This window comes from Bombus fervidus, chromosome 2, assembly GCF_041682495.2.
Source record: "Bombus fervidus isolate BK054 chromosome 2, iyBomFerv1, whole genome shotgun sequence".
In the NCBI taxonomy this organism is placed as follows: domain Eukaryota; kingdom Metazoa; phylum Arthropoda; class Insecta; order Hymenoptera; family Apidae; genus Bombus; species Bombus fervidus.
In genome coordinates, this window is record NC_091518.1 from 3,010,992 (window position 1) to 3,036,483 (window position 25,492).

At 33.9% G+C, this 25,492-nt stretch overlaps 1 protein-coding gene across 1 annotated transcript in view; it reads left to right on the plus strand.

Moving 5' to 3' along the window:
* The window catches only part of LOC139997566 (uncharacterized), a 39,916-nt gene extending 14,765 nt beyond the window's left edge, over positions 1-25,151 (plus strand). The window contains exons 3-6 of the mRNA XM_072021689.1: positions 17,928-18,067; positions 20,694-20,843; positions 22,496-22,651; positions 23,757-25,151. Of these exons, the coding sequence (XP_071877790.1) occupies positions 17,929-18,067; positions 20,694-20,843; positions 22,496-22,651; positions 23,757-23,791 (480 nt within the window). The 5' untranslated portion in view covers position 17,928 and the 3' untranslated portion in view covers positions 23,792-25,151. The remainder of the gene's footprint in view (positions 1-17,927; positions 18,068-20,693; positions 20,844-22,495; positions 22,652-23,756) is intronic.
* Positions 25,152-25,492: the final 341 nt, after the last annotated feature.

The following is a 25,492-nucleotide window of genomic DNA, read 5'->3' on the forward strand; positions in this document are numbered from 1 at the left end:
ATACATTGAACTAAATAATTATCGAACACTTCTGTATAGCTATATTTTCTATAAAAGTCAATATTACAACTATTCTACAGTAGAATATTGCAATATATCTATATTCAGAAAATAGATATAGAAAATGTTTGTATGATAAAATTTTCTATAAAAATAATGTATAATTACAAGTAAAAATAAGAATCACAATCTCCAAAAAAATGCTTTATAGCCCTGTTGAGAATCGCGACAAGTTGAGAACCTGGATTATAGAATAAACTGTTTCCCCTAAAGTGCATTAGTTTTTCCATTTCCATTTGCATAGAGGACGCGTTGCTCGTCCTCAACGTTGACACACGATTAAGGATTGCTTTCTGTATATCACCAGCGTGTCTGCCACTCTCCAACTCCCATAAACACGATTCCCGTTACTTCGGCCGATTCGGTTGCACCCTGGATACCGGAAAAGTGTCTCGTCCGAAGTCGGAAAGGGATGACGGCCGCGCACCGCGTCGCAACGCGACAATAGCTCCGATGAGCAACTTCGACAAAGGGAAACGCGCGTTTATTGTCTCATTGTCTTCGTCTCCACTTCGTTGCTCTCGATAATTCTGTCAATTTCATCCAGCCCCTAGACGTTTCGGCCATTGCACGGTTTCCACCAACGAAAAATCAATTCGGACGCTAAGTAGTCCCAGTCGAGATTCTTTGCTATGTTTACGATATATTTGAATTGTACTCTGGTATTTTACTAGTTCAAATATATAAAATGTAGATATATTGCTCAGGGAAGTTGAACTTTCTTCTCTCATTATTAAAATGTTAATTTATGTAGATATGAATTCGTGTGCCCCATTTTTAATTAATTCGGATATGTAAATATCAATATTATCAGAATTACTAAAAGACAAAGGTCAGAGGTGAGAATATTATTGGCAAAGGTGGTTCTCGTTTGTTTTTACGGAATATCCTTGGAAAAAGGAGAAATATTGATATGAGATATTGCTCGTTTATTATGGAATTAAATATCCAAAGATAATTCCGTCAATTAATCGGATGTTTGTAAAAAAGCTGTAAAAAGTTTGGCAGACACTTTTGTTAATTTCATGGATTATACCTGGTTCGGCGTGATTCTGTTTGGAATCGTAGGCAGCAACCTCTATATAGCAACCTACTTGAGTGGAAACAAAATTTAAAATCCTAATAAATATATTGCGCATGTTTATGCATTTCCATATTGTCATAAATATAACTAAAGACTTGAATGCAAATAAGAAATTTGTTTCATTCATTCATTAAATATTACGAAAAGTACTCCGTTTTGGATAATCTTGCTTATTGTATGCAGTTTACTAATTAATATCTAAATGTATTTTACGACCCAACATGTCCGATTAGACTAATCGGAATCGATTAACTCGTACACGGTATTATAGTTCCGAATATTTGTAAGGCATCTGAATATTAAATTACAAGAGCTGACAGCCTTGATTCATCAACAAATATGTAACTCCTTGTCAGTTGAGCGATGTTTTTCAATTGCACGTGTTCGTGTCGTTAATTTAATTGGATTTCAGGAGCGATTCCCGTTTCGTTTACCCCCACTGCTTACCTAACCTCACTCGCTCGGTTTCTATTTCCTTTATTGCGCTTACGTATGCAACATTTCCAAATCAGGAGTGCTGCCAAGTGGGACGTGGCACATTTCCTGCTTTACCCTGTGCTGGTTACTATTTTCAGGGTTTTTTTGCTCTTCTTTTTTTCAACAGGAGTCAATGACTTCGTGAATACACGAACCTGTGTGTGTTTACGTCAAAATCTGCATCGCTCAGGAATTGGTAGGAAGTTTTGACAAAGAGAACGATTCCAGCGTTATCGCTGTACGCTGATGGAGGATATCCAAATATAGTACTGGTTATCGCCTTAATTTAGAACTATGCCCGCGTGCATGCAAACGCGTGTATCATACGCAACGATCACCCGTTTGATTACAATTTAGCTCACAGCCGGCAATATTTCGCAACTTTGTTGAAATTGGATTAAGGAACGTGCCGGATGATAAATAAATTGTTCTCGCGGCCGAGGCAAATTGCAAATAATCGTGATATGAATTCCTTGCTAACCTCAAAATGTTGAAGTTTCTTATTTTTTCTAGAGCATACATAGCGTTCAAGAAATATCAAATTTACATGAACATTTACGATTTACAATAGTTTACAAAAGTATACGACTAATTATAGAAAATACTTTTATGAATATATGTATTATGTATGTGTTATATGGAATTTAGAAGTTCCATTTTTCACTTAATTTCTACATTAAGTGTTAACATACTTTAAACTACTATAACTAGTAAACTATAGTAAAGTGCTATATGTATATCTTCAATGTTAGAAATATGTGGACATATATTTAATATTATAATGTTATAGATTAATTTGTATTCCATATTCAAAACACCCGATATATTTTTTCTAACCTAATAAAAATTTTAGTGCAATTGGTGAATACTCATTCCTATGAAGACATTCCATTCTAAAGGGAGCTGAGTCTCACATGTTTTCAAGCTTCCTTTTCAATTTTCGAATGTGAATGCGTATATGTTATGTACACAGTATACAGTACACACGTCTCTGTCATCGAACGTGACACAATGGCCATCGATGAGACGACGACTCTCGACAAAGGTAAAAGTTGCTGTATTGTCTCTCGGCTTCCACGATATCCACTGGAGTGTACCGATAATTTTGTCAATTCCGACTGGTGGCAACGTCGCTTTTTCTTCTTTCTGGATACAAGACAAATAGTAACGGTTTTCAATTACCTTTCACAGCACGTAGGTTTTTTTTATTGTTAGACGCCTGGTAGATTTTAACCTGCCACAGGGGTTGTTGGCATTTTTAACCTTTACTCTTCATGAAAATCAATTACTTTTTTCGTTTTTTTTTTTTATTTGTTTGTTTTCACAGTAACTTTTTATACTCTTTTTCCTTTTTATATTTTCTACTTGTTATTTGTATCGTGCACCGGAGATCAATTTGACAGTCATTGGAATAGTTTTGACGTTAAGTGTCCTTTACAATAGTAAAAAGTGTTCACCGATTGTAAGATATATCCACTCAGACATTAACATTTTTGTTAAAAATATTTTTTTATTGGGAACGATATAAGCCAAATTTTCGATATTTGAAATAATCAATATAATGGATACGTATAAAGGATCACTGCACGTATTGAATGTATTAAGTACTTAAAGTAACAGAAGAATTAATAGCCACGAGTAATTCAGAAAAGCAGATCTTTGCGTTTTTGTAACCTTTAATAGGTGATTCTTCTAGACATATGTGAGATAAATTCGAATCTGCAAACCATTTTTTCCTAGAATCTACAATTTTCGAAAATATCATTTAAACATTTACATATGTTTAAATAATGATCGGAGTAAAAAGGACACCTAAAACACGACATTGTTTGCTTATATTATTCAGTTTATTTCAAAAACTAAAAATCTGAGAAATAATTTAACCATAGCACGCAATAGAGTAGACATTTCTGTTCAGGAAAGCATCAAGAAAAAGTAGAAAATCATGTTTTGTTTCCAATATAAAAGCGAAACACGCGCGACTGTTATCCTGCAGTATTGAGTACCATTACCGTTGCTGCGTGTTTTGCCAAAATTTTTCGCTTTTACATTGGAAACAAACCATGATTTTTCAGCTTTTCTCGATGCTTTCCTTAGCATAAATGTCAGCTGCGTCACATGATATAGTTAGATTTTTTTTAGGCTTTTAATTTTTGAAATAAATTGAAAAATGTAAGGAATGTCCACAGAATTTTTTCGTCTCAATTGCAACTCAATAGCTGCTAATGTAGAAGCACAAAACGTCTCCGAAATTGAAAATTTGCAATTACGTTCAAAATTATTTTTTTTTTTTTTTTGAAATTTGTGGGTTCTAGGTAAAAACGTTTTGCAGGTTCGTGTTTACCTCTCTACGGTCTACAGAAATCGCCTATTGAAGGTTACAAAATTAAATACATGTTGAACAGTGTTATCAGCGACGAAATCGATAGTGAATATTCGATGCAATTATATTCCTCTTTATATTTCTACTATATAACATCACTCTATAAACTTTCCAGTAATGATCAAAGCTATGAAAGACTGTAATTAAGACCAAACTACAAACAAGGTGAACATACATGTATGCTTTACACTCCTTCATCAAAGCTTTCATTCATTTGAATCTCTCCTAACCTGTTACGTCTTCGAAACTTCTTAAGACATATATAACGTGTATAAGTACAAAGATCTGGAAATTAGTAAACGAGCTTCAAAGTGTTCGTATGGTAGCTGTTCCGTACAACAGCTCGCCTCTTGTTATCTTCCAGGACATTTTCAAAGAATCTGTTAATCCGAGTTTCCATCATGGCGGAAAGAACGCATCGTGTTCCAATGTGTGAACTCCTGTACAACATACACATAAGTACTTTCCTCTTCCACGAGATTCCTCCAACACGAGTTTTTACCTTCCTTTGTCACCTTCGTGTGTCTGTTCATTTTCTCAACATCGCGTCGGTTCTATCTGGCACGCCTCTGTAAACAAAAGCAAAGCCGCATTGCTGGGCTCCACGATGCACAGAGAACGAGAGAAAGAAGAAGGAAGGATACGGCGAGGGTGGTCTGGAAGGGGGTAGGGATCTTTTAAAAATAGCTTTCTCCACAAGAAAGCCTCGAGTGGGTTTCTCTAATTAAACAGAATTTCCTTTCCTTGGTTAACCACACCGACAAGTGTCGCCAGGACTCTTTCTCTCTCTCTCTCTCTTATTGCACTGGATCTATACTCGCGCCACTGTCACTGCGGCTAATTATGCAGCTTAGTGACTGTTCTCAATTTTCGCTATTTTATTTCAGTTTTTCTTTTTTTTTTTCATAGGTTTATTGTATTACTAGACAGTGGACTTTTATATAGATTCATACTTTTATGAACGTATTTAAAGAAATAGAACTCAATTAGAAATCTATTTCACCCCCTTAGAATTACAACGAGCACTTTGTAAATTTTATATATTCTTATATGTTACATTTTGTAAATTTTTGTATATGTAAATGCATTGACCCTTTTGATAAGTTTTGGTTGAATTAAGCTGAAAAGGCATTAGGTTAAGAAGCTTTCTCCTTATTATAATTACCTCTCTGACGTTTCTATCTTTGTTTCTCCCTTCCCCAACCACTTTTTTCCTTCCTCTCTTTTAATCTACAGGTTCTACAGTACAGTCATGCCAAGTATACAGAGCGGACTGCTCAAAATGTTCTGATTTACGTCGATAATATCGTCTCTAAGAGGAAAATGGGTCAAAAGAATGTTACGTGTTATCAAAGGGAATATAAATTTGATCGAATAAAATCGTTCCAGCGGTGACGTACGAAGTAGCGTCGAACGGATTACATGTACATAGGTTAGGGTAGCCTTTTGTTGGTTCTATGTCGATGAAACTAATAATATTTATCTGTCTGCTCGTAATGTATTTAAGAAAGCAAGTTCGCACAAAGTGCGACTTCCTCGCTAGGTATAATTAGACTTAGAGGAGAAGCTTATCTCCGTTACGACCCAAAAACCGTTTTAGATACATGATAACTCATTTTAGTAATAATATTCGATTCATGTTATGAACTGAAAGGTTTACAATAGTTCCTTCAATTGGTCAAGTTAATTCGACATCTGATATTTTTTTAGCAGAAGTTATATATTTATGTTAAATATAACATTTCCCGTTGGAAATAACAATATTGTGTGAATGTAAATCAAATGGCAATTTCGAATGACTTTGCGCAGTTAAATATTTTTTTTCCATTGTCAGAATTCACTGTAGAAATTTCATCTTCAGTTCTACTTCTTTTTTATCTTGGCTTTTTCTTAATCGCGAGCATCGCGTACGTTGGTTGCTGGTGGATTTTTCCTCTGTCGTTTCTGTGACTGTTTTCCATGTTTTTATTTCGTTAGTGTTTTATAATTGAAGAAAAAAGCGCTTCCCAAGTAATAAGGGCGGAATCTCTAAAACGTAGCTTTCTTACGGTTCTGCTATAGAAAAAGCTCGAGTGGACTTCCGTAATTAAAGAGAATTTTCCGAGTGACATGTCAAATTAACTTAACGACTTTCGTACTCTGTTACGCTGGAGTTTTAACGATTTCGAATTCCCCTCCCACATTTCATCCTTTCTTTTTAGCCCTTCTATATATATATATACACACATACATACACTCTTGTTACGTTCCACCGCGTGGTCTAGTGATTTCAAAGATTTCAGAGTATGATGTATGTTCGTTAGCCGGTAGGCATTTAATTTTCGCTAAACTAACAAGGATATGTTTGAAATTGTGCATATACAGACACCAAAAGAATTTTTCTGTAAACGAACATCGTTATTATTTGATATTTGTCAAAATGGAGACTAAAGAAAATGTTTCTCCATTTTATTGATAAATAAATAAAAAATAATACGATATAATTGCAGGATTTTTTAACTAATTGCAAACGTATTTCGAATGCAATATATATAAAGCATATTAATGAAGCGCGTTAATTAAATTATCCCCAGCAAACGCAACAGTTAGAGAATCCGATTCATTGTTACTTATTACTGCAAGTATTATTGTTGAAACAATAATTAGCAAGAATTATTGTGTTAATGTAAACAATTTTATTGCTCATGGCACACAGCGTATTAGAGGAAAAGAGACTATTTACGTTTCGTAACAGGAGATTACAAAAATTTTGTGGCAAATTTTCTCTTCATTAAAATTTTTACCATGACATTTATCGAAAAATTAAATTAAGCCTACAAAAATGTTGTAAAATCGCTTTAAGTCTCATACATAAAAATAATCTATGAATAGAAGTATCTGTTGCACCAATGCAAGATGGCGAATAACTTAGCAGCAGCCACCCGCTATACATCTCTTCGATTTATCTTTCTGTTCGAAATTGATTTTTCAACGGACATGTCACAGAGAATGCAGAGTTACGCTGCTTACCCCCTATACCCATGGATGCTTGCAGATCCTGAAAGCTTGAGATTCGCCAAATTCCATAGTTTACAGTCGAATGACGAGGACAACTTCCATTCTCCACCTAGAGACGTATAATACCATTCCTAACCTCACAACCGACAAACTGAAAATAAACGTGCCGACTCAACTTTCATGGAAATAATCTTTATTGTTATAAACTTATATATGCATCTATTATATTTGCACATACATATATTCCTGGAAATATGTAATGGAAAAATATAAGAAAAATTTTGGATATCATATTTTTCTATTCATGGCTAAAGCATTAAAGGTGAGAATATATGGTAGAGCGATATCTCGACCAGTTTCCTGTGCAGCGTCGTTGCTCAGGTCGATAGTATTCGATATCAGACGTTACTGTTGGTTCCATAGAAATGGATATTATAACTGATTCCGTTCCTCTCTTCATCCTTACAACGCGCAGGGAGGGAAAGGAAATCAACAATACAGTTCCTCGTTAAAAGAAGCGTTTCTATGTATGATAGTTTATCGACTCGCGCACCCGATTGCTATCTTTGTCTGTCATAAAAACATGCTTCTTTTTATCATTTTCTTATACGTACTTCAATTCTACAAATAATAACTCTTATTAATATTTACACATATTTTTTTCTTTTTTTTTTTACTGTATGCTATACGTTCGTGTCTTGAACATTTCTTCAAAATTCAAACGTAGGAAAGTCGATGTCGTGTATATATGTGTATACAGCAAAGAACCATATAAATCCTGAACATAAATTTTTAACCTTTTTGACCTCCCTGAAACGCGCTGCCATCGTAGGATTGAAAAGTTTACCTTAGAGGTAAACAGAAAACCCTCTCATGAGGTCCTATTGTGAGAATTCCCTTTCCAAGAAAAGAACACGTGGGCGACAGGCGATTAGTTATCGTCAAAACACATGTCGAGGGTTATTCGTGGTTGGAGAGATCACCGCGTTACTTTTTCACGATAGAGATTATTTCGTGAGCCGACATATGTCCCCCGGACATATGACATCAAGATACTCCTTCCAGAGTTCTTTCAACTCAGAAGGTTCTTTCGATGTTCCAGGGTGATGTCATGCTCATAAAATTTACCCTAAGGACTCCTTCAATTGTCGTAGTTATAATAACTGTTTACAGACAGCGTTGCCACCGCTGTTCGTGCAAAAATTTCAGTTTACGGTCGTCAGAGAGATACCTGATTTATTTTAATTGTTATGGAGGATATATGCGGTGACTCACGAAAGTATTTGAACACTTACCATAAAAAATGTTTATGTATAGATTGTATAAGTTAATGAATTAATTTGATTATACTGATAAAATTTGAAACCATTAAATGTATTATATCTAAGTTACAAGATATTCATCGCAAACATATATATAGTAAAAAATTAGTTTACTGCATGAATAGCCATTTTAAACATATAGAAAGTGTTAACTGAATACATATTGAGGTTTATTAATATAATGTATAATTGATTGTTCAGATAATTCTAGCCCCTATGCATTGTATTTGTAATAAATATTTTCTAACTTTTATGTACATTGTATATTCGGAAATAGTTTCTAGAAGTGCTCAGGTATCTTTTCCAGCTAGTGTACGTTTTGTCAGTTTCTTTATAAAAAGACAACATTTCGTAATGTTTCGTATAGTTCATAAAATTCCCTTCGTCTTCGGATTTCAGCCTTGTTCTTTTTTACTGTTTGAAATATAAATACGTATATATAGCCAGTGGTTATTGTAACTAACTCGATATGCCACTTCACGAAGGCCATTACGCATAAATACAATTTCTGAATTACGATCACTTATTATTATTATTATCACGATGATTGCAGATGACGCCCACTGTATGAGTAATTAGTAATATATATTCTTGGACGGTAATTCCATCTCGTAAATAACATGGACTACTAAGCAGTGTAACACGATACTAGAAACTTTCTTCATCGATGTTGCCACAACAATAGGCTGTAGGAATGCTGGAAATTGCGGTTTTTGTTGCATGCAATCGCAGACTCTGTTAAGCTCTGTTTACAAACAACCTATCGACATGTTATTACGCAGGGTTGCCGTTTCATAGTCTCGTTTTTTTTTCGCCAGTGTCCAACCCTCGATTTAATCAACCGAATAACACACGAGAGAAGAAAATATACGACACGTAGCTCGTTTTAAAGTTAAAATGGAAAGTCGTTGGATTATATAAGAAATTCTGAATTATTCATGACTGAAATTGAACGATACGGATTTGTTCCATTCTATTGGGCATGCGACACAAAAAGTATTTATTGAAATTCTTTCATCTTATTATTCGATGAAAGTTCTTTAGCTCTTCTGTCGTCCTCGCCACAGTATCAAGGTTGTATAAGGTTTTTGCGAAAACGAACTGCTTCTTGTCGATCGTCTCGTTAGTCTTCTTACTCGATGAAACGACTAACAATAGTGATGTGACCAGATATTGTAACGACACCTTACATTGATCTTCGCAATGTCGACACATCTACTACGGAGAAAATGTTCGCGTCACGTTTGACAACAAATGACAGCAACAAAGTTATTCGGACAAAAGAAATTGTTATCTTACCAATCTTTATGAAAAGATATGTTTATAGCTAGTATATCTTTGATATCTAAGCAAATATTCGATTTTTAATCTATTCTAATTTATTCGATTTGGTTGAGTATATTTGAGGTATTAGACCTTTATAACATTTAGAATGAACATTATCTATTCAAGTCAATTGAAGTTCTATGTGAACAAAGTCCAAATTTATCCCTATTGTATCTCATTTTCTCTTCAAAGGAATGTTTGACAGTTGTGTATTCACACTGTGACAGACTAAAGAATCGAATTTGAAATGAAGAACACGAGGTTGCAGTAACAAGTTTTCCGGTGGCTTTGTCCTTGTCTTGAATTTCGTTCCCTAAACAACCGGTTTGGGAACCACTGTTTCGCACAGGATCAATTTCAAGAGATCTCTTTGAAGACGTACTCAAAGCGTTGCATATTATGCGCCTCTAACTGTACATCGTTCAAACGCGTGTGATGCAAGGAAGGACCTTGAAACAATGATTTATGCGTATCGTCATGTGCACCCTTTACCAAATCAATCTGCAGCTTCCGTGGCCGGGATCGGTCAGGGCCGTCGTACAGTGTCGCAATTTTGTCGCGCCACCACACGTCGTTCCGCATATTTATGAACCTCCATTGAAAATGCACCGCCTTTTCTCACAGAAATTTAGTGGACCAGCCAACATTTTTACATATTATGCACACGTATATATTGTAGGATGGATTTAAAGAGATTAAAAATTTAATTTCACTAAAATTTCGTCTCGTTAAAGCGTCAGATGTTATAATAGAGGTTAATGAACGTTAAATGAACAGATGCAAATATTCTTAACCTAAAAATAAGATAGTGATATTCTATCTCGACTGTTATCGAACGTTTATTTATAATAATGATCTGCATCTTTATATGTATAATGTCTGTGAAAATTTGACAATAGAAGACAAAGCATTCTACGAGATACATAAAGTGGTAATTAATCTCGAAAATTAATCCAACGAACAATTATCGTGGTGAGAGATATGTATTGAAAATAGCACGCTCAGTACACCATATGTTCTTCGGAATAGATTAAATTTCCCGGATGATCACGTTGCTCCGAAATTATAATTATGGTTTATTCAATATTCTGTACTAACGTTTAATCGCGTATCGGAATAGCCTGAAAGTGATTCTGTATGTAACATTAATTAGAAACATAATTTGAGGAATGTTGTTCTTTTGTATTGTGTTATTCGAGTGTTACAATCTATTGAATGTAATACCACTTGCTAGATTTTAAGTAATTAATAAGATCAAAAAACTTAGTTGATTTTATAAAACTTTTATGAGATACAAATACTCAGAGTGGACACTTCCGAAAAGCGTTTGTAATCTGGGTATATTCCATCTACTATAGTCCTGCCATCATTCGTTTGTGCCAAGTTTAATATACGTAGCTAATTCATTTTCCGTCTTCCTTTTACCACAGTCTTTGCCTTCTCCATTTTTGTCTCTGACCAACATTTGCTTTATTTAGTGAATATGTTCTCTTTAACTTCGTGCACATTTTATTTCGCTTACTTATGAGCTTTTTACTACTTGATCCTCTTAATATGTATATATCATATATATATTATTACATATAATTCCTTAAATCACTACTATTTTTTTACCTCTTTTATTCTCATTTAATTCCTTCGCGCATCTTTTCTCTCTCTTTCTTTTTTATGATATTTTTCTTTTCTTCAATTACTTTTCCAATTTTCAATTTACTCCTTCTTTCTCTATTTTTCGTCTCTTCCAATTCTTTTCCCAGAAACTCGCACACATGTTTTCCATTTCTTACCATTTTTCCCTCAGTCACTCCATTTTCATCAAAGTTCCATTTTAGTCGCTTTATAATTCTTCAAACTTTTAAATCCTTTTCTCTCCCCCTTTTGACAAACTATTTTACTCATTTTCATTCGTCTCTTTCGTTTCTTTTTTGGTTTCCCCCGTTCCCATTTCTTTCGATTTTTCTTCGCGTGTTCCCGATTTTTACCCCCTCCCCTTCTTTTCTTCTCGTTCTTCTGCTGCTCCCCTCTCTTCCGTACTCTTTCCAACGATCCCTTTTTTCTCTCACCAGTGGCCGTTCTTTTCACCCCATAAGAATGCAGCCTGTGCGAAATGGCACCGCTACGAGCACGATTCGCGGAACTGCAGCTGCCGTTCATTAACGCGCGGTTATTAAACTTTTCGCCGCTGGTTTCGGTCCGATTTGTGCTATTCTCTTATGCCTACCTCCCTCGTTAAAATTCATTCTTCCAGGCCTTCAACATTCACAGCTATTTTCGTGTTAATCCTCTCTTCTGTTGGCATTCCGAACGAACTTCAATTCGACATTCTGTTCTTAAGTGTTGAAATGTTGTTACATCGCCTTTTATACAATTTACTCAATACGAGTGAAATTAATTATCAGAATACTTCCAACGTTGTGTAGGAAGTTTAAAAATTATTATACTAAAATTGATTATAGTGTGTGAAGGAAATTTGGTTTAGGAAATTTCGACTTTGTATTTACAATTGCTATTTACAATTTACAATTGCTTTGCACCTTTTAAAAAGACTCAGTTTTTTTACATTATATAATTCTTAGTTATTAAAGTTATCAATATCAATAATTTATTATGAAAAGAATATGTTTAATAAAGCTAGACAATTTCTATATAGATAACTTTTAAAAAAATTATTTTAGAAATGCAGATTTATGTTTGGAAGTTTAATAATTTACATAAGGATACATAAAACTGAACACTGTAATTTTTCGTCGGCTTATAACCTGTTTGATATATAGCGCCGCGAATATTATATCGTGCAATATCATTTTCCGTGAGTAATATTACTAAAAACGGAAATTTTATTGTACCTTAGTGCCATAAAAAATTAGTAGTTGAAAAACGAAGTTCGTACGAAATTTATGCTTCATAAATCGTACGCACCTGACAGAGTTCCGTAACATTAATTTTAATGAGGCATTGCTGCTTTGTCATACGCTGGCATAATTATTAACCTACAAAAAGTATATAATAAAAAACTATTAATAGAATTTGAAAAAAAGATAGAACTATCTGGCGCAGTATTTGTTTAAATTCAAGTAAAAACTACGGATATAAGCTTTCAAAACGAAGAGTGAAAAACGAGGTGAAGGAACCAGCTTAATTATAAATTTAAAAAGTTGGAAGCTAGTTTCTCGTTTGTAACGCCTCGTTAACGAAGACAGTTGCTTCTTAAGATTAATTAACATCCCTCTCGTCGAAACGAGGTTATAATACGTCGGGCCGCGAGTTCTCCCGACATTAAAAAATCATTGCTCCCTTCCCCGTCATTCCATGACCTCTTTTTTTCTTTCAGTCCGCGATGTTTCCCACGTTGCGATAATAATTAAACCCGTCTGTACGAACAAAATGCTAGTAGTGCCTGATCAACTGAACTTTAGCCGAACCATTAGTACCTGTATTAACTGCCGCCAAACGTGAATCCACCTATATGAATCCACCTAACAATAAGATGTAAAGAGTAGCAGCACGCGTTATGTGATTCTCATGCCTCGCAGTCGATACAAGTTTGCAACATTATTATGTATTTAAGAGCAAATGTTTCATTGAATTCTCTGATATGAACATGAACTTCTATTAACCGAGCGAAAAATCATGGTTGGTTAGGGACGATATAGGTAGATTCCTATTATATGAACGACCTGGTTATATGAACTAACTTGTCCCCCGACAGGCTATCAGAACACTCGTGCCCGCTTTCAATGTCATAAGAAGATTGACGAACATCCGTCGCACTTTCTATTGAACTTAGGTTGCCATCGAGCAAATTCCTCCATTTCGTTGGAAAGAAATGTGTGGCGTTGTATTTTAATCACTTTATCGTTGTATTATATAATATATAATTATTATTATATAATTATATAATATTTTAGAATGAAGTAAACAAGAATATTTTATAGACTACCATCATAAACAAAATTGAACGTGTTCCCACTTTAAGGTCTCTTTAAATTGATGAAGGTATCTATATGCGTACGAGACGTATACGACCCTAAAAAGATCAATCGATGTGCCTTGATAATGCTTTAATTTACAACCTCACTACATCCAATACTCCTATCAAGAGTATGTACATATCTAATATATTAGATAGAAGAAAAAGCAACTGTGTATATAAGGATGAAAGATAAAATCGAGCTTTTGAAATGGAAATATAATCCATCCTTGTTCCATGGAAATAGAGTTTGTTCAAGACAATGAACACCAGAAACAGTAGTTTTATGCGGGTACCACGGAGTATTAATTTACTTCCAACGAGAAATGCGTGCGACGAATATCCTCAGTAACACCATCACAATTTCCATAGCAATATTAGCGCTCTCTGTTTACTAATCAGTAATTATATGTAGTCGCTCATACCGCGAAAATTGAATCCACGGTTCAACGTTAATCACTGAGTAACAATTACTATTTTTCATGCAATGCTTTCTAGTGGAGCTCATTAGTGAAAACGATCCAACGTTAATTGTACAACGTGTAGCGATAAAAATTTGCATAGTATTTCTCTTTCTCTGGCCTCTCCCTTCTTCTTTCCTCTTCTCAATCTAACCTGTGTTCTATCCTACTTTGCTCTCTCAATTTCCAGTTTTAGTAACAGTTAGCGAATAACTGAATCAATATCGTTCGATCTTCTGGTCTTTGTTTCTTTTAGGAAATTAATTAAGACGTGGCATTCATTACCGGGAGACATTCGATCGTCACGACTCGAGCTTTTCTGTATTCATAATTTCTTTTTTATGGAATATCGAAGAATATACATTTTTCTTTCCAACTTTCCCATTGTTTATCAATTGCGTTTTTTCCGTACATGTTTATGATATATATACATACTGATATAAGTACAACAAAAGATATTAAATCATTTAATTGGTACTTTTAGGTTATGGATGACCCATAGATCCTTGGGTTAAATTATCCAATTTATAGTTATTCAAGCGAGGGTAGGTCCTTTTACATGGTAATTAAAAACTAATTGAGTAAAAATTAAAATTAAATAAACTAGTCAGTTGAGGATAAAAATGGTCCATTTTAGAGAATCGCTCTATTTTCTTTTCTAGCTTATCTTTATTTATCTTCTTTATCTATATTTTATCTGTAATGCACCCTTGCTACAAACTTATCACTCATAATTCATAAAACTTATCTGCCATATCTCGTAAAATATGTTATCCTCAGGTTATCATTTGATGAGCAAGTTTCTCTTGGGTTACAAGCTAAAAATTGCAGAAAGGACGTCCTATTCTATTTTACGAGTATTATTCTTATTAGTAATAAATTGAAATAGAAAAATATTCAAAGACAATTGTTTCCACTTTTTGAGAAACTAATATATTTGAGCCATGTCACAAAGCGGAGGCGCGACAAAGGGTAATCAATTTGTTACTTCTAAATGTATTGGTCGAAATAGGTGTTTTCAACTCTCGTAAAACGTTCGTTGCCGATACGCACGATGAAAAGGGAAAATTATATAGGAATACATAGTGTCCCAGTTTTATCGCTTTTTAAAACGCGATACCATGAATATTTTATCGACGATACCGGTGAACTGTTACGTTCAAAATTAACTTTCCCCCGGTAAAATAAAGGCAAGGCCACCAGTGCGTGTAAGCCACTTATGTATTCGACGTTTATTGTCCGAACAATTTCGATTGATTGCACCGCAAAGTAGCTTCGTAATGAGATAAACATATCATTGTTTCATTGGCATTGATTGTCGAAATCGTTGACACAAATGGACAAGATTTCAGTAATTGCGGTGCAAATGTAAGAGACAAACGAACGTTTCCTCCTGTAGAAGGGTGACGAATTGCTTTTGGTATAATTTTCTCGCCCCCGCACTTCCCTATTAATTAACCAGACGATTTAACTCGTCCATGCATCTGTGTCAAACATCGGTTTACATACAGAACGAGATACGTAAAATACGAGGACCAAAATATTTTTGTGCATGTTAAAGATATAAACCTAGAGGTTTTAATCAAAATAAAAATAAAATGAAAAAAGTAATTATTCGATTTAATTTGTTTTTTGTGAATGAAAATATCAATCAGGTTTCAAGCTCACTTGCCTCCTTTTTTTTTTTTTTTTTTTTAATAGAATAGCATGTTTTAATCGGTTACATTTACTGAAAGTGTCTAACAAATACTTCATCTAATATTTCATATTATAAGGCACATATGTAAATGAGGTTACAGGTTGATAATAAATTATCTCTAAAATGAAAATAGCAAAGAACCTTCTACCTTTACTAATCGAATAGTGTTTTATCTTACTAATCTTCGTTATTATGTTGAACGTCTATGTCAAACATATAATTGTAACTTGTAAGCTCAGATTAAACATTTTTATCGATGTATCTTCTTAAGACGTCATTAGAAAGTTAACATCTCCATTTCATTCTAATAATTAAATCTTTAAAAAGTATTTAGTGATTTTGATACCTTCTTGACGAAAGCTCTCACGAATTAAAAAATACAAAGTAAACCAAACAATTAAGTCCTTAAAACATTCAATGCGGATAACGTTTATTGAGAAATTCAAATGTTATGCTTTGCGTATCTCGCCCTGTACATGTATACAATCAAGCATGTAATTATTCTACGCGATAAATTGGCATTTGTTTACATGTAAAGCCATCGCCCTCCTCCATATTTAATCGAATATTAAGACAGAAAACATTCGACGATTATTTAACCGGTTCATTTAGTCCGGTTCTTCCGGTACAACGGCGCCCCGTTGATTTCAATAATTACGAAGAGAAGCCATTGAGGCTTGCAGCTTTGGCAATTAGTACTTCCCATGTTGTCGAGCGATTACAAAATTTACGAGGGACAAATGGGCGAAACTTTCCGACGATATGCAAACTACGGCCTTGTTTAGCCGATGTTTTTAGACGTAACTTATCGCTTGAAATAAAACGAGCAATTATCTTGTCAATAACAACGAAAGTACCTGTAAAATAAAACATTGTTATTCATTAAAATATTGTTCACACGTTGTTGACCAACCATAATTATGCTCGTGCATTAACTTGTGCCATTATTATTAAAATATGTAATTTATGTTATACGTATAAGTAGTTGTTACAGGATTATCTAAATTGTTGCGTAGTATCTTACTTAAATAAGCAAGGAACTTTTAACGTTTTATGTTTTCTTCTATTTGGGGAAAATATAAATATTCTGTTTGCTACGTACAAAATACTAAGTTTTATGCAAAATTATTGGAATTCATTTACTTCGAAAATATCTATGTAAAAAGATAGTAAACACGTATAAAACTTATAAAAATGTATGCCATTACAATATTGTTTTAACAAATGAATTCGATCTGATTCACACACAAAAGAAAAACTGCGACTGGTGGTTTGATGTCTACGAGAAACTTGCGATAGTAAAAACATTAGTTCTTGCCATACGGGGTTCCAATCTCGCGGCACTGGCGCGAACGAATTGACCCGTAAATTTTGAACGTGCCATACACGGGCGAAAAAAATAACATTTGAATCGTGTATTGGTAAAGGTCCGTGAGAAAAAGAAAAAAAAAAGGAAAAAAAGAAAGAACGTCGCCCGTCAAATTCGTGTTGGCACAGTGAAAATTGATTTGAGCGCGATTTTTCAACGAACGTCCGAATCAGTTTCCACGAAACTGACAGAAAAATAAGAACATCTTCGAAATCATGGTTTCTTCGAATTTTATGTTAACTGCGAAAATTTTTGGCTGATTATCCTCGAAATATTTGATTGAAAATACTTTTCCTGTAAATGTTTGCTACTTTTGAATTTAAAGAGTGTTTCAAGAATGTTGGATAAAAACTTAGGTATACGTTCTATGTGTTAAAAAAAAAAAAAAAAAAGAAAAAGAAATTGATATAATTATTTTGAATAATAAATTTACTTACAAACTCATGTTTGTATGAAGCTTTTTCTTGCCTTTGATATGTATAACATGTATCTATATAGATAGGAATATTCCTGTCAACCATTTTTTAAAAACTCTATACATATATTTCAACATGGCTATATGTTGAAGTTTCTATAAGAAAACACGATGTTTCTTCCACTTTGGTCCCATCATCCACTTCCGGTAGACGTGGCTTTTTTTCTTTTCGTTCAAGCCTATCCGACCTCGTTCCTCGATGCTCTGTCATATAATAATTAAAAGAGCTCTGATTAAAGGCAGAAGATTAACGAGGCGTTCAGCTTATCTTATTTTCTCACATTTCTTTCTTTTTTGTGCGCAGAATGAAGCTGTGGTGGAGTTTGGCGCTGGTCGGTGTCGCCCTGTTGATGATCATCGTCACCACCAGAGCGGAATCTGATCTATGGGAGGAAGATGACAAGGAGGTTCTTGTACGAACGATTCGTGGCACCAAAGAACGAGGTATATATTAAGTTTAATTAAGAATCTATATATACGTCATGTTAAAATAAGGTGAAATTGATTCCGGAAATACATCTTTTTAATATAATAAATTAAAAATGAGAAGGGAGAGAATCGATGCTCCTCCAATTTCTTTATTTCTGATTTCGATTGAACTGTGGATTGGGAAGAAGAAAATTTAATAGTATATATTAGTCTGATATATCCTAACCCGAACCAATAACTTTTAAATAAATTAAATAAGTAAATTAAATTGAGTAATATTAATTAAATCAAATCTAGCCCATACCGAATACCAATGCAAAATATGCATGAACTTTATATACGCATAGCTTTTAAAATAATGATTGTCACGTCGTGAAATCAGTGTCTCCTCTTCAAAAGTCATATCTTATAAAAAAAAAAGAAAAGAAAAATGAAGAGGGAACAAATTCAGAAATAAGAAACCTTCAAGCATTTTTCGGCTTTGATCTTTCAAATACAACTTGGTTTTCTGGCCAAGATTTATTTACGTTCTTCGAAAAGTCTTCATTAAAAGTTCCTTTGTAAGATTGAGTTTTAGAAGATCAACGGGTAAAATTGAAATCTTGCAAGTTCCGCTTAAGGTCCGTGTTACTTTCGTCAAGAAATGAAGAAACTTAATATTTGTTAAGTGTTTACAAGATGTTCGAGTCAGGCTGTTTGTTCGCAGAGGTCGGTGGTGTAGTATCATGGCGTCGGTAACCGGGGTCCCCTTTAAATTTCGCTTCCATATGGAAAGAAGTCACGTCCACTGTGTATGCACATAGTTACTCTTTGAAACCTCCTCGCAGGTGTTTTATCTTCAGAAAAGTTCAGAGTTCCTTACCACGTAAACATTTTAGGTTAGATGGTATCGGCTATGTTTGTTAGAATTAAATCGTCTTTACCGAACTTTAAATATTTAGACGGTTGTATAGGTATAAAATAGAAGATTGCATTATACACAGTAACTTACGTCAAGATTGAAAGTTGTGGTAACATTATTATCCAAATCTTAGGTACCCAAATAATCACTCAAGTACTTAGGGTATTGTAAGTATTAGGTATGTATATATGTTTTAGGTTAAGATATTCAGGAACGTTGAATATTTTAACCATTTTAAATACTTTTGATATCTACTTTAAATATAATATTTCAGATGGTTTCGGATCTTCAATATTTAAGAATTCATATACTTATTACACTTGCTCCAGTATTCACATACATACTCAACAATTTTTAGTATATATATTCGAGTACTCTTACCGTTTTAGATTCCATGCCATAATATCAGCTACCAAATGTCTATATTATACTCCATGCTCTTAATTTCTCAAGTAAATATATTCTTCCACCAACATAACCTTCAAACTCTTATCATTCAGGTGACCTGTAAACTTTCTCCACGAATTCTTATCCTCGACATCTCTACAAACTAGCAAAAAAAAAAAAGAGGATTAATCCTCAACTGACAGTAATAAACAAAGCAGGAAAGAAACTGAAGATAACGCGACACATTGGCGAGGTCGATCGAGCGTATAGCATATCAAGAAAAGACGGTCCTCGGTGCGGATTGAGCGGTGGTATCGCGAACCCTGGCTTGCGGAATGAAAAGCCTCTTTTGTCTCTATGCGGCTCTTTCTCTCATCTTTCGGGCTTCCTTTCCCGCGGCCAGGACTGGGAATACAATTGAAATATCATCCAGTGGCGCGCACCGTTTCATTGTCGACTAAGATCATTTGGTCTTAGAAATTTATTCGGTCCAGGATCGTGCTTCCGAAAGGTCACAGGCGCGGGAGTGAGAGAGGGAAGCAAGGGCTTTTCTTCGAGTTCCTTTTCAGAGCGGAACAAGTCGCCGAAAGAAGGGCAACGCTGAAATTCCAACTTCGAGGATCACATTGAATTACAGGTCGAGCTACGAAGCGCGCGCTATGGCTTTTAGTTGCTGCAAGTTTCTACTCGCACGTTTTCCATCCTCGTCTCCAACTCGGTAATTTTACTCTACCGAGTTCTTGCCTGTTCTAGGGGTGCAGGAAGTTGTATCAGAGATTCGACGTTAGAAAAAATAGTATGAAGGTTGTAGTCTTATAATAACGTCTATTTTTGTTTAATAATGAGAAGAAAAGATTTTAAATATTATTTCTTCTATTTTTGGTTATAGTTAAGTTTCCTTTTTATTTTCTTTTTTGATTATATATATTTGGATTATATGTTTGAAGCTTAAGATGATTGTATTAAAGTTATTGTATATTTAATATAACTATTTCAAACTTCGGTTCAATTTTTAAGATACAGATTAGAACTTCAAAGTTTTTTTACTAGATTTTGAAATGTTATAGATTATAGAGAAAAAAATGGAATGATGTTTACACATCTTGAAGCCTGAAGCGTTTCCTTGAAAATAGAAATTGAAACTCAAAATAATTATAAGTATTCTATGGAGAAACAACTAGAATTGTGAAAGTGTTAATCTGCCTAAGACAATATATTGAATGGGCATTGAGGAAAGGGCTAAACTCTTATGTGATAATTAAGTGCCGCCCTGTTTATTCGGAAATTTCTCTGTCCACTTGATCGGTCGTGCCTCCAATTATCTCTATTGACGTTTTGCATCTGTTGACGCAGCATCCGGTAGCACTTCGTCGTGCAGATACGTGAAGGGTCAATGGTCGGAATGCGACTCGAAAACCAACACACGGTCTCGCACACTGAACCTTAAAAAGGGAGACAAGTCCTGCGAGCAGACCAAGACCATCCAAAAGAAGTGTAAAAAAGGTATGCCACTTTTATTCATTATTCATTTCCAGTTTTGGCAACCCTTATTTTTTAGTTCATTCTTGATTTAATTTTTTGAAGTTTATGTGATTAGTAGACCGCGGATTTTTTTAAATACTATATGCATTCTAATAAATACATAAATATTTACATATTAGTAAATGGCATATTAGTATTTACTGATTAGTAACAACAATTGGAAAAATATTGTTCATTAATTAAGATGTTCTGAAAAATCACAAAATTATAATAAAATGTGATATTTGACAAAGTAACAACACTGAACAGCATCTTATTTGATAGTACTTATTTTATTCATCAAAAGGATTTTCGCAAATTTTTGTATCAAAGAACGAAAGGAATCCAAGCAAATGGAATGACTAATAAAGAAGAGAAAACTCTATAATCAGAATCAGTTCTTTGTTACTTTCTCATCAAAGAACATTAACATGCACTATCCCATTCCAAATTCTCTCATATACAATTCATAAAATCTCAGAAAAAGGCTATTTGATAAATCTGATAAGGGTATTTAACCGTGACCATGTTTGTATTTCGCTGATTATAAACAATGCACGACGTGTCTTTCGCTAATTAATACACACTTTAATTTGGAGACACGAACGAGGTTGAATAGTTCTTTACATAGAACGAGAGTTAATGGACCTGACTAATTAGCGAGAATCCCAGGAACGTCTTAATTAATTGAACGGAACGAAGAAGGACGCTTCTAGTTTATCGATAATTTCGGGCAACGGTGCACAATCCCTGTGATGAAGGCATGCTAAAATGGCCATGTTTCTGTGCGTAATCACTGTCATAATTATGTTAGTTAAATTTGAAACCAGTCTGAAAATTTATATGCAAGTTACGAGACCATTTATTGTAAACATATATTTAGTAAAAAAATTAATGTTAAAAATGGTTCTAATGAATATATATTTAGGTGCATTAATATTTCGTATAGTATAAAAATAAAAAGTATAATATAAATATTTCGTATGATATAGTAGATTTAAAAGGTATATATATATATATGTTGTAGAAGATTCCTACTTTACATACAACTCGATTGTATATCAGAATGAATGAAATGAAAAGAATCGAAAGAAAAGTACATTGTGGTTAAAAGCTCGTTAAAGCAGCTCTATCAAACGTAGACTGGTCACGTTCAACGTACATAAACCGACGTGGAACTTTTTAATTTAATGGACGCCGCTGCGTCCCCCCGCGTCTTTTCAATCGAGTTAAATGTGACATTTAGAATCTAATCTACCGCAATGGCCGCACAGATATTTCGATTTCGTGCGACGACCATTTGCTTAAAGGACGCCACTTTGGGAAACTAAATTAAAATAAATTGCCACGTATGTCAGATTCCCAGATCGATGCTTTCAATGCGTACAATGAATAAAGTGTTACCATCTTTTAGAAGTTTCTAAAACAAAAACGAATAGCGAATTTAGTAATATTTCAATAGAAGTAATTTTTCATAAAACTGAATAAAATATTGGTAAAAAACAAAAAAGAGAAGCTATGGTTGTGTGTCGTGTTGCAACATGAGATGTGCACCGTTGTCGCCTTAACTTGTATCGTGAGTGAATAATGGAGTTTATGGCGTTGTGATTATCTCTGTGCGGCGGGGAATATAGCTTGCCGGTACGAAAAGGGCACGTGGAGCGGATGCGTGAATCAGCTGATGACGAGAGTGGACAATTTGAAGGCAAACAGTGACGCCTCCTGCGAAAAGACGCGCCGGCTGACCAAAAGGTGTAAACCGGAGACCAACACTAAAAAATCTCCTAAAGGTATTTTTCTTGCCATTCTTCCTCAAATATAATTATTCTAATTAAATATGATCCTGACAAATTTATTAACTATAATCATTTAATATGATAATTGTCCATAAAGAAACAATGCAAAAAATAGGTAATTTAAAAAAAAAATTAGTAATGTACAATTCTAAAATAAGTAAATATCTATTCTGAAGACATATTTCTATAAATCTATTGAAATCTACATTGATTTTAGTAATCGTAATAGATATTTCACCCCATTTCTTATCTCCGTTGTTTAATGGATATCGATTATGTCTGTAACGTTAAAATAACTGCAAAATATTCTTCAAAATACTTTGAGTATACACTAGACGTACTATACGTTCGAACACAACCAACAATGGCGCCAAGAAAAGGTAGTTCGTCATTGATATAATGCAACGGAGCGAAAAAGATGTTCCTTGAAATTTTATTAAAAGACGCAACAATCCTATTGTCTGAAGTTCAGAGTTCTGCAATGGTGCGTAATTGTACTCTCAAGATCGACACTGGTGTCACGATTCACGATACCTCGCTTCGTCGAGCATGCTTGACGATGGCATTGACAGAGTTAAAGATAGCTTATTGAAGCTTTTTCATGCGGTCACGATCAGACAATAGCAGCAATAAATGTTCCGTCTAAACGTTTGAATAGGGAGGACATACGTCTAAGAAGAACATTTTGTTCGTCGTAATGATCCTTTTTCTCAATGAATTTTCTTTCATGAATGTATTCTTTTTACTAGCTCATAAAACATTCATACGAATAATGTATCAGATAAGTGATAACTGAATAAGTAATAACTGAACTCGTTCAGTTTTGTAAGTTACAGATTTATTATCGGCAATCGATAATAACAAATAAACCACACATGTACATATTTTTAAAATATCACAACTCAAACAATTTTGTCAGCAAGAAGCTATTTGAAAGCTTACAAAAAGATATTTACTAAGTTTACAAATACGTATTATTGGCAAAAAGAATAGATTCTGGTCAAATATTATCTTCGTAATTTTCCATTTTCAGCCCTTAATGTCTATAAATATTTTGAAATTACGATTTATAATTTTAACGAAATTGTAATTGTTTTAGGAGAACGAGCAAGCAAGAAGTCGGGTAAGCAGTAAACAGAGAAAATCGTCGATCATACAAAATGGTGCGCGACGATCTGTTTCGACAACAGGCAACGAAAACACAATCTTGTCTTTTCCATGTGAAACTCTAATTTTCAAACAGATACTATTTAGCGTGAGCGTATGAAATGAAATGGACGAAGAAATGGAAACGTTCTGTATTTTATAGTACTGGCAGTGATTGTAATTGAAAAAAAAAATTTCTTAAATACGATCTGTAAATCTGACTTTCGAACGTTTTCGAACGTTGCTGTCGGTACAAGCTCGATCGTCGGTAATAATTATCGATCGTATATGTCGGCTGTTTTCAGAATTACTTCCATTATATGTGGCCAAATGTTATTAATTACTATGCGAATATACAGTAAACCACATAGTTGAATTCAATATTGTTCTTCTTAGCAGTTCTGCCGACTCTGTAATTGCTGTGTACCAATTTACATGTGAATATTACGGATTTTGTCCTCGATACAGTAGCATAATAAAGTCATTAGCATTCCTTATTATTACTTATTATAATCGTATTCTTTTTTAATTCTTTTACTTGTTTTCCATTTTTTAATTGTCGTGGCTTTAAATATAATAAGTAATTCAATGATTAGCCGTAAATATAAGTGATAAAATAGTTGATTGTTACTTCTTTTAAGAAAGTCATCTTTCTTTTTTATATTTTTTATTATAATTATTAGACTATGCTACTGTACCGATGATGAAACTTTCCAAGATATAGTAATTGTATAGCAATACGCTATGGTAAACCTCTAGTTTCAAGAATCAACACGAAACTACTGCCGTTGAGATTCTTCGCGAAATATATTCTTGCTAGAATATACATCTCGTTACGAACCTATTCGATTTTTCAACGTTATATGATTATCGATCATAGCGTGCTAGAAATCCCCAGTTAGAAGTAGTTTATCTTTTTTTTTTAGTACACGTCGAAAGATTAAATGATCGAAGGATTGAAGGAACAAAATAATAAACTCTATGTTTTTAAAATGCCCATTAACTTTGTCTTCCTCTAAAGAATAAACGATCTCGCTATTGACGCAAATATTCAATTCATTGAATCCGCTAGAAGTCTTTCCGTACACATAATGTGTTTTAAGCTGACTCTGTGTTCGGTTTAGTTTTTCATTGACAATATTTATACTTAAAACCAGGTACAATGTTTGTGGACAAAGATTATATCTTCTCAACTATCGCATAGATAATATACAGTGTTCGATGTTAACTATGTCTTATACATCCAAAGGTTTCCAAACTTCTCGGACGTTTTTATTTTTATTAGGACATAATCGAGGTTCCAACTCAATTCATAAATTTAATTGTAGTAATTATAAAAGGAAAGAAACTATTCTTTTGCAAGGAAAGGAATTGTAATTAAAAATAAATAAATATTTCTCGTAATTGTTGAAATGAAATAAATTGGAAAGTGTTATTTAAAAACTGCTGCGTCCTTAAGTTTGGGAATCAGCGACTTACGTAATAAGCACGATTTAATAATTATTACCATTCTCCGATATGTACTAATGATTCTTCTCGATAAGACGTAAACCTTGCATAAAATGAAACGTTGATATATACAGTCGTTATATGTGTCTCGTATTATCTCTGAATGGAAAAACTTAATAATAACGAAAGCCAAATGAGCATGAAAATCAAATTAACATAATGCAAAGTCTCAGGCATCTC